This window comes from Eurypyga helias, unplaced genomic scaffold, assembly GCF_000690775.1.
Source record: "Eurypyga helias isolate BGI_N326 unplaced genomic scaffold, ASM69077v1 scaffold36568, whole genome shotgun sequence".
Classification (NCBI taxonomy): domain Eukaryota; kingdom Metazoa; phylum Chordata; class Aves; order Eurypygiformes; family Eurypygidae; genus Eurypyga; species Eurypyga helias.
Genome location: NW_010268209.1, coordinates 27,105 through 38,064, shown reverse-complemented (window position 1 = coordinate 38,064; position 10,960 = coordinate 27,105). Strand labels below are relative to the sequence as shown.

The following is a 10,960-nucleotide window of genomic DNA, read 5'->3' as shown; positions in this document are numbered from 1 at the left end:
GCCCCAGGCACCCCCTTCGCCCTCTTCCCTTCGGGAAGGGCTCCGAGATGGTGCAGGAGGTGAGTACCCTCCCACCTCACTGCTGGCCCACCCTCGCTCTCCCCTCACCACGCGCAAGTGCATGAATGAATGAATTCCTAGCTGCTCCGCGCTGCACTACGGTCCCTAATGGCTACCAGGTTAGTGTTACTCTCCTGTTCCTTCTGCTGATGCCTCTCCCCCTCCCCCTCGGCGTGTCTGTGTGCTGTCTGCAGCCTCCGAAGGGGTGTGCACGCGTGTGCAGGGGTGCATGCACGGGTGTGCGAGACGGAGCCGAGGGGCTGTGCGCGCTGTGCTCAGTGCAGGTTTGCCGAGGCAATCTGCCGTCGGAGACGGGCGCTTTCAAGGCAGATTAAATCTGGAGTCCATGTTGGTTGCTGCTGCTGCTCCTTTCTGTTTGGGGGACTCGAAAGCAGACGGCGTGACATCACGTTGCAGAGATGCTTCGTTTCTTTTCCCTTCCACGGGCGGATTCCTTTTTTCCTTGTTCTCCCCATGCACGCGCCCTACCTCGCCTGCAGCGGAATTGCTAAAGCAGCCTTTTCGATTGTTTGAAACAACCCATGAGCAAATCTGGTTGTTTTTTCCAGCTTTCGTTCCCCTCACCCCTCCTCTTTTTCCCTTTACGCCCACTGCCTGTCTCCCCCATCCCCCACCCCCGCAGGGGCAGTTATTACTCCCATCACATCTGGGTAGGGGGGAGCGAGGCAGAAGGGGGTGGAAGTTGGATGAACTGGCGATGCGTCACAGGAGGGCGGCTGGAGCTGCTGTGAAATACAGTCTAGTTGTTTGCCCATGTGCTCCCTTGCTCTGAAAAGGGCTCCGAGCATGCACACTGCTGTCTTGGTTCGGCTCGCATTCCTCTATGTGTTTATGTTTTTGCATAATGGGGAGGGACAGAATTTGGGTTGTGCTGCTTTTTCAGCTGTCCTCTGGAGCCTATACAGGTGGATATTTTTTTTTTTTGGTGGTGGGGAGCAGTAGGAAATGAGGGCTCATTGCTTTTTCTTAGGTTACTGGTGACTAGCATTTTCCTGTCCATCATGGAAATCATTGATTCGGTGAAGTGGGTATATTCCCATTTCCTCGCTTCATTGTCACATGCATCTGCAAGAGAACGCCTTTTGAAGCTGGTAGATTTAGGATGGAGCTTGTGATTTTTGGCTCAGTAGGACAGAAGGAAACTTCAGGCTGTGAAATCTCAGAGGTATAATTTACATCAGTGCAATAACTTTGGATGCCCAACGTTTTGCTGAGGGAAGCTTCCCCCTGCCCACTGCTACTGAAAACTAGAAAGCTGTATGACGTGAGAGCGATGCCACGTGGTGAGTCAAGCCTGAACCAGGTCCTCAGGACAAAGGACCATGTCTGACTCTTCCCAGTATCAGCTGGAATAGGGAAAGGCCCTTGGCCCTTTTTATTTTTAACTTTCAGCTGGACAGTGCTGCTGCATGGTTAGAGAAAAGGAGAGAGATTGCATGGAGGATATCGGGGTGAAGGGATGTGAGATTGTTCTGTTGTTTTCAGAATAGTAAAGGGATGCAACATCAAGGGATGAGCAAAAGAAATCATTTTGAACCCGGCTTTGAAGATCACAGCATCTTCCATTAGCCTATTATGAAAGCTGATGCTGATGAGCAGCAGGAGTGAGTGGGAAGATGTAAAGCTCTAGCTTTGTTTTCTGCTCCTGAGATACAGAACATCCCTGTCCACCCCCACTCTGTTGCTGATAAGATGTGGTGTGAGGCTTCGTTAGTTGTTTCATCTGTGGTTTTTATAGAACCTCAGCCACAAGACTGGAATGTGTTCAGGGGGATGCTACCTGTGCTGGGGATAAGGTCCGGGGATGCTCATAGCCTTACTGAAGTTATGGCAGCAAATGGGCAGAGAGGAAGAATGCTTGTGCTCTTCTAGAGGTAACCTGGGAGTTGTATCACACCCGTGTCCTCAGCCAAAAATGCGCATGGATCTTTATCCCTAGTGATATTTAGTGCTCTATTGCGTTTTCCTCACTCCCTAGAAAAGGTGCACATGGGTTGATGTATGACAGCAACGTTGTGTCTCCAAAGCACTGCAAGGTTTTGATGTTAGCTTGGAAATAACGAGGTTTAAAATAAACATGCTTGGATTTATTTTCATTTTATTTTTATTCTTTTGAGCTGTCAAGTTTCCAAACTTCATATCTGAGATGACTTAGCAGCATCCTTCATTATTATATTTATTTTATAAACACGAGTTGCTAGCTCTGTTCTGTCCCAAGTTCCAGGCTCTGAGGTTTTGCAGACAGCATCAGATACCACAATTCTTGCTGTTAACTTCAAGAACACTGGCATTCTGGAGGGGAGGAGAGGAAACAAAGCCCATATCTGTTCCTCCTTTGGAAGTACAGCTCTAGACTGAGTGACCTGCAGGTGACAGTGTTGGGGCCGTGTCTGAAACAGACATGCCGTCAGCTTTGGAGGGATGTGCAATTCTTATTTTGCATTATTTCCCTATTATTGCTTCCCAGATTTCATAGTATTATCCAACATACTTTGTTCCACGTGGTTTATCTTCCTTTGGAGCAAATGGAATCATACTGATTTGTGAACACTGGAGGGTGTTTAGTGTGTGATTTATAACACGTGTTTGTAGACTAATGATCCTTCCTAAATTATGGCTGTTGTATTACTGGTCAGTATTATTAAGATCTGTCTTGTTCTCTTTTGAAAGCATTTTCCAGCTTTTTCTTGGGATTTTTGCAATAACTCCAAGTAGGAAGGGAGCTTTGGAGGGTTTGTTCCAAACACAGCACAGCGGGAGTTTGTGTAAGATACCAGACCATTTGTCCATCAGTGTTGATAGTCTGTCTCTAGTGGTAACCAGTATCAGATGATGCAGAGAAAGACAATGACATCGTTAATAATACATTGGACCAACCTTGCAGCGCCTGTACAGGCAGAAGGCAAATTCCTTCCCAATGCTTGCAGTGATTTGCTAATGGCCCAGAGCGTAATAATTGCGTTAATTTTATCTCATGAATATGTAAACATGCTATTGAATGTCATAGGAGGAGGATGCCATGCTGTAAAACATCAAAATAATCACAGTAAATCTTGGACAAGGATGGACTTTTCTGTTAAAAAATAGTTGTTTAAAAAACATGCAGAACGGGTACTATTCCTACTGTTCTTTTTAAAGCAGATGTCATGAAACACTGCTCGGTTTCTGTACGGGCTTACAGGTGACATTGCATTTTAATTTAATGCTTTCTTTTTTGTCCTTCTGTTTTTTTACTGGGAGATGTTTGTTATTGCTTGTAGAGCAATGGCAAACCCAGGGAATTGCTTGAGGATATATGGATTCTTGGATTATCAGTTTGAAGTGAGAGTAGGTTGGTGATGACCAAAAGTTGTTACCATCTGCTTGCTGTTCGGTAGACTGCATAATGAGTTTCTGAATCTCATCATTTTCCACTGATGTCAGACTGTATCAGAGAAAAGTATCTTTGTGTAGGCGTGTAATTAACCCCCTTACTAGTGGTTTCTGCTGAGAATTAACTCCTTTTGTACTACAGGCAGGCTTGAGGTGCCATCTTGACCTTGTAGCGTTTTCTGCTCTTTTCAAGACTTTATCAGGAGACTTCTGTTTTATGCTTGAGGATCTCCTTCATTCCTGTTTAGGAAAGCATGTAAGCACAGGCTTGACTTTGTTTGCACAGCCCATAGACTTCAGTGCACCTGCACACAGAGTTAAATATGTGCTCAGCACTTTCCAGAATTAAGCATGTTGGTAACCCCAGTTCTGGGCCTTGAAGAGCTGACTGGGTGCTGTGGGCTGCGGGGAGGTGCCGGCAGATTTACTCATGTAAAGCAAGTTTTTCAGAGGATTGCGGTGGACTTGGAGGCTGCTGAGTAGCTTCCCAGATCAGGACTTCCTTGAGGAAGCCTGAGGGGTTTAGAAACGTGCTGCTGGAAATGGTACCGCTGATGTGTTTCTGCCCCGTGGGGAGGTGGTGATCACAGAGGTAAGGCAGCGTTGTGTGCCTGAAGCTGCTGCTTGTTCAGATGAGCTGCCCTCGTCATTACAAATCCTTCGGTACTCTTGGTAACACAGCATTTACTTCTGGCTACATTCTAATTCACATCCTGCGACTGGCAGATTCCAATGGATTTGCTGTTTGTCATCTTGTTCTGTGCATTGCTACCTGACAGGACAAGCTGCTATTGTACAGCGTGGCCACAGGTACTGCAACCCTGCTCCTCTGCACACTGCTGTGTCTGGAGGATGGCTGCTGGCTACTGGGACATGTCTGATTTGGGAAAGAGCTTTTCTTAAGCCCAGGGACAGCTGTATTGAGTTGGCAGGCAGAGTGATCATTTCAGAAGGTCTGGTAGGATGGACAGACTGTCATGTCAGTTCAGGGCTGCTTGAATGTCATTCATGCAGAATTTATTTAACAGGCTCGAACGAAGTCAGGTATCTTGCAGAGTTCTCCATTAGAGCATTGCAGAGAGTCCACAGGGTTCCTTTAGAGCTGTAAGAATCCCAAGCTTAGCTTGTGGAGCACAGACTGTAGCCTTTCCCGAGGGGCTTGCTGAAATCTCTGTTCACTGGCTGGTCTGAATCTTTACAGGACGTACTCTGTCAGAGGAGGAAGTTTGTCTTGTGTCTTGCCTTGCGTCCTTGCTTCGTGGCATGTCCAGAGTAGGTGTGACCAGGTAGCTTGTCCCTGCATGGCTAAACGTTCATTCCTTTCCCGCCACCTGAAGAAAAGCTCAGTTCTTCATGACGTTGCCCCGGATCTCGAGGCTCATCCTCCATGTGACTGAGCAGAGTTTGGCCTCTTCCTAGCCACGTCACACTTACTCATGGTATTTCTACCACAGCTCCATTCATAAGAGGAAGCACTTCTCTTGGGCGCAGTGAGAACATAAACCAAGAAGATGTGCTCTGCCTTCTGTGCTCTCATATAGTCCGTGCATGGGTTTCACCTAGGAGCACGGGGCTGCTGCTTAGGTGGGCTTGTTTGTGTTCTGTCCCTGGCTTCATCTGTTGCATCCGCTCAGGGCTGCGCTGCAGGGGTATGTGCGGCCCTGAATGCGCTCTTGGTCAATTAGCTCTGTAAAGCATTATTTATTACTATTATTTTTTTTCAAAGTGGGTCAAGCCGTTTTGGCATTTCAGACGTTGATTCCTGGTTCAATTGCAGGCCTTGGTCGCTATGGCAACTGCAGAAAGCGTTCGTCATGGCTGTGTCTTGGGTCAGATTCAAACTTCAGGGACTGAGCAGGAGCAGCGAGAGTTTTGAGGGGCTCAGGGCAGGGGGAGACGAGGGAGACGGAGCTGCGGGCTTGTGTTCTTTGTGCCCATCCTCACTGCGACAGAGAGGAAAGTCTAAATTATCAGACTCTTCGTGTTCTTTGTGTGCGTGCCCATGGAGTCCTTCATGTGAGAAATATTCAGCATTGCCCAGTCATCACAGAGCGTGAGGTGGATGCAGACCTCCTGAGCTTGATCAGATCACAGCCACTGACTTAAGGGAGAGCCTAAGAAGGCTCCCTTGAAGCTGTCTTTCTCCTTATCTCTGCAAAGGTGATAACCCATACATGCCTAACACAATGCATATGGATGGATTTAGTTTTTTAAAGCATGCCAGTGACTGGAAAACGAACTCAGAGGCCAGAGTCTGCCTGAAATTGTGCTTGGCAGAGCTGGCACCAAGATGTATAGCTACGGTAGTGTGAACTGAGCCTGGACGAACGGCTACATGGCAGCTTTAGGCTAGTTAGTGCTGATGCTGCTCCTGTGTATCTGCAGCAGTGTGGGTTACTCAGCCATGACTGAAAAACCCACCTGAGGAGCTTTGTGAGACTGTGGGCGATTAGCTGGAATTGGCAAGAGAGTCACGTAACGCTTGTGCAAGGCGTGTTAAGCTGGTTTGGGAGCACGAGCGTGAAAACTGCGAATGCAACTTCCATGCCTGTGTGTGATTGCATATTGGAGCTAATATTAATGTGTTTATTGCAGTTCACAAAAGGTGAACTTTGTCTCACTGTTCATTTAATGACAATTTGACTAAAAGAGTACAGAACTTCTTAGAGGCTTTCATCCAAGTTTCACGTGCACATGGTGCAGCTGCACGCTGGTTTTGGACCCTTTACTTTAGAAGCAGTAAAAACTCAGTGCTCCCTCATAATTGTAACCTGAAAGCAAGCAGAACCTTGACTTAATTGAACTTGGTCCTTACAGAGGTGCATGAAGCTGAAACTCAAAGTGAAACTTGTGAGTGTGAACTCACATGAACTGAAAATGGGAAGGAGGTTGTGGGTGATAAACTCAGGTTTCGTAGAGCTGTAGAAAAAAAGCAAGTCAGCCTGTTCAGACTAATTTAGTGTAGTGGTATGTGACTCGGGAATATTTGCTTTGACTCCTTGCCTCGTGTTTCTGGGGACCTCTCACATAAAAAAACAACCAGCTTATGTTGAATCAAGCCTGCTGGGGGCAAGGTTTAGGAAATTGGATGTAATGCCAGGTAAGCAATAACACAGCATGAGCAGGGGCGATACAGCCTCAGAATTTAGAGTTCTTAACTGTAGGGATGGCAATTCAAAGCCATTTCTATCTCTGGAAGCGTTGCTGATGAACTTCAAGTCTTGGTACCGTTTGTGCGGCACCTGCTGCACATGCCCATTGCTGATTGCAATCGGTACTCGTGATGCAACTATTCTGGGTTGTCAGAAAAGCGTGTGCATCTTGAGTTTAGCCAGGAGAAGTAGCAGCAGGAGGACAGAAAAGTAAATACCCATTTTGACTGAATCAGCTGAAAGTCTGTGAAGAAATGTTGAACATTTCAATAAGATAAAGAACCCGTCATCGTTTTACTTCATGATACACGTAAACTCTGCAGGCTGCTGGGAGAATGGTCCAGATCATCTTTTGCTCAGCCTTTTTGTTTCAAATATGATTTGGAAGGATTAAAGCTTGAATGTTGCTACAGCTGGTGCTGTAGGTGTAGTGAGTATTCCGTATACCTGTGCCTTGACAAGGGAGGACACAGTATGCTGTTGGCATATCCAGGATCCATCGTTAGGTGTGAACTCATGATGTGAAGAAATAAGCTAAGGCAGGGGAATTACTCTGCTGCTCTTCACACTGGAGCTAACTTAGGGTTTAGGTGGCATTTGGACAAGCAGCTTTTTATTATTCCACATCTATGTGGTTCTCAGTCTGCTAGGTAGAAATATGTAAGATTTAATCCATCTTCCTGCTTACAGAACGTTTTGCAAACCCATTATCTCTAGCCAGTTCATTATGCATATGAATTTCAACACTTTATATTCTGAAAACACCTTTTAAGGGTTTTCCGGGAAGTGCCACGCCACTGTTCCTGCCAATTGCACGCTCGTTTCTTGTATGAGTGTGACGTGATTCTGTTAATGTTTGTTGTAGGCTTGCTGCAGGTTGTTTAGGGAAAGTTTCATTGCTTGTGCGTTAACACAAGGGGTGAGCAAACAGAGGGGAATTTATGAGACCAGTTCATCCAGCACTAAGCCTGAAGCCAGTGGAGGAGCATATTACATTATCTACCCCATCTGCTAGCTAACGTTTTACAAACATTTTTGGTATCTTCAGAGGGAAGAGGTGGAGATGATTTTTATCTGAGAATTAATGAAACCTTGGGCATGCATTCAAGTTCCTAAATTTTCAGAAAGCAAATGATCCATTTTAACTACCTCACTATACATCCCACGGTAAGAAGCAAACTTCAGTTTGCTATATATAATTGGGTTTAAATTACAGCCCTTAGGAATTTTATTGCAGTAGGTTCTTTAATTCAGTCCCTTACAGTTTTAATTCCTTATCCTTTTTCCATTGCCTGCTCTTCCGTCGCTCAGATGTGGATTGCTTTCTAATGCTCAGAAGGTAGCAGGGGACCGTGACAACTCAGCATGACGAAGCACAGACTTCATCCTTGGATCAGGCCAGGATCCACCGTAACCCGCTAGCTGTGGCGCTGAACAGTACCAGCTGGAAAGGCCTCAAAGATGTTTGGGCTGGTCATAAAGAGATTGGACTGCTGAAGGAAATGGGTTACGTAGGGAAAAATGGAGGTAGTGTGGGGTAGTTGGAAGGGTCTGGCAGGAAAAAGAAGCATAAAAAGAAAAGGAACAGTGAGGAAATCTGTGTTTCCTTGTTCTGTGTAAATACATATGTAACTGGCTTTCTGGTGTAGGCGCTAGGACACTTGCTGAAGATACAGGACGAGAATTTCCATTACCATAAATGTTTCAGAGTTTCTATAAATCTCTGAATGATCTTGCTTTTCCCTGTTATGAAGGGGAAACATGTTTAAAATCATGAAAGCTTTTATGTTACAGCAAAACATTTTCATGCCCAGCTCTTTCTGGTGTGGGAAAGGATGATGTGACACAGGAAATGACGACTGCATTGTATCGTGACTGCCCTCCCAGTGCCCCATCGTTTCTGATGATCTTTAGTGGAGTGTTTCCTAAAAGATCCGATTCCATTTTTGTGCATCCTGTTGAGAATAGCTACAATGACTGAAATAAAATAAAGGAGGGACGGAGCGGGACTGTATCGAGAACACTGACATCTCCCTCATTCTTGAGTGCAAGTTTAGGTTTTCGAATCATCATTTTAAACTCTGAGCTGGCGGGAGAGAATGAGTTCATTCTCGTAGGTATTCCCACTGGTAAATGGTAACTATTTACACCCTAATTTTACTGGGGACGTAACTCCAAAGTGTGGCCTCGGTGCATTGCTTCAGGAAGCTGGATTTGTCCGCTCTACTAGTGGAGAAATCTGAGGGTAATGCTCCACCTCAGGGAATGGGTGCAGTTGTTTTCTGTTTGGGCTGCAGCTTATTAACCCTGCTCTTTCCTTCTTTCTGCAGTACTGCCAGTAACTCAAACCGCAGCACGCCTGCCTGCTCTCCGATCCTGCGCAAACGCTCCCGGTCCCCGACACCGCAGGACTCCCAAGGAGACGCCATGGTGGAAAAAGGCTCGGACCACTCGTCAGACAAATCCCCTTCCACGCCGGAGCAGGGTGTACAGCGTAGCTGTTCTTCTCAGTCAGGCCGCAGTGGGGCCAAGAACTCCAAGGTGAGGAGCGAGCCAATGACTTCGGTCAAGATGTGCACGTGTCCCCAGTTCTGAACTCTCTGATGCGGTACACTGGCTTTGTCTGTGCTTTTTTTCCTCTGGCTAACTTTCCTCCTTCTTCCCCCATCATACATCTAACAATTCTTCTAACTGGGAGCCATTTGCATAGGTCAGACTTCACAACTCTGTCCCTTCAGCGACGTGAGTCCAGCTGATGGATTGTACTGCGGTTCTGTAACGGCTTGCGTAGGCTGAGCTTTTTGCGGTCAAGGCACTGTTTCCTTGGGAGGCTCTGTGGTTTTGAGAAAGACCTTGAAAATCAGCTCTTGCAAATACTTTTTAATGTGAAGGGTCTTGGAACAAATAAAGGTTCCTCTGTGCACACGGCCTGTGAAGGGCCCATGCATTCTTCAAGTCCTGTCTAAGCCCCGTGTTGAGATGAGGTTCAAGTTGCACAGAATCAGTTTGTCTCTGCACATTGCCTCCTATCAGTGAAATATGATGACTCTCTTGGTCAGGGTAGATGATATTTTCCCTAGAAAGGTATTGTGGCTTTTGACTTTATGAGAAACAGCCTTGTCTTTGCTGTACTGATGAAGAAGGTTTCAGGTTTGGGGACTCTTGATTTTCTGTGAGCAGTGGAACCTGGTGGAACACACCCGAGGACCTCGGGAGCCAAACATAACCTTTGATTATAACCCTAATGTCAGTGGTGTATTACAGGATAGTTAGCTGTTAGGAGCAGTCGTGTTTTTCCAGATTTTCTAAGTGAAATATTTCAGCCTGAATAACCTCACAGTGTCACAGGCATAACTAACTCTGTGTGGATTGTGTGAAAAGAGTTGTTAGATCATTGCCCGATTTATTGCTGGATTGTGTCACGCACGCAAGAAGTCTTCATCCGCTCCACTTTGAGGTCACAGTGAGCAAAGGAAACAAGATTTGCTGGCTTGCATTCACTGGACTGATTTCCCAGCACTAAGAGGGGAGTGTGTGAGTTCAGAAGAGGTGGTGAAGGCTTTTCTTCAAGATGAAATCGCATGAGACCTGTCAGCTCTGAGGTTGCCATTGAGGTCAGAGTTGCTTCCTGTGCACACAGTAACCCCCAAACAGCACCTCGGGGCGGCAAGACCAGATGACACCCTTCTGCGTTGTGGTACAGGCAGCCTGTCCCCAGAGGAAAGCCACGCAGATGGGAGACAGGGTGCAGGGCACGCTGTCTTTGGGGCCAGCCGGGGGACACTCTGTCAGGGACCAGCGTCCTTGGTCAGGGGGAGTTGCAGAGATGAGTTGCCTTGCCCTGGCCCATTAAGTGCTCTGATTTAAGGCCACGGGAGCGTGATTTTTACCAGCACGGTGACTACCTAAGCTTGACTGTTATTCATGGTGCTTTTCACAAGGAAGGGAGGGGATATAATGCTTTCTGCTGGGTTTGTGGGTTTGCCCTCTCTTGATTTGCGAGGTAATTTTTCTTCTTTTCCTTAATTTCTCTCTTTTCATTCCTGCATGCTTTCTCTCCGATTAAGTCACACAAGCGCCTCTCCAAAGTAAGCCTTCTTTTTTCTCTCCTGTCCCCCACTGTAGAGTTGTCTCATCACTCAGAAACACCCCCCGTGGTACTGAGCGGTGACCCCAGTAAGGCATTCTCCTGGTGCGGCTGCGAGAATGTCAGCAAGAGCTCAGCCCCGTGCCTGTAGCTGAGAAGCTGGTTTCACTTATATCACTGGGATCTCATTAATATTTGCCCACACGGTGTGAGAACTGGCCTGTTCATCACACTCCTTCAATTACTTCCAACTAATTTTAGCCTTTGT

At 46.6% G+C, this 10,960-nt stretch overlaps 1 protein-coding gene across 1 annotated transcript in view; it reads left to right on the top strand.

The window, feature by feature from the left end:
- Positions 1 to 8,942: 8,942 nt before the first annotated feature.
- GRAMD1B (GRAM domain containing 1B) overlaps positions 8,943 to 10,960 on the top strand; it is a gene marked incomplete at its 3' end in the record, with an annotated part of 29,118 nt that continues 27,100 nt past the window's right edge. Inside the window, exon 1 of the mRNA XM_010157688.1 lies at positions 8,943 to 9,146. Within this exon, the coding sequence (XP_010155990.1) occupies positions 9,033 to 9,146 (114 nt within the window). The remainder of the gene's footprint in view (positions 9,147 to 10,960) is intronic.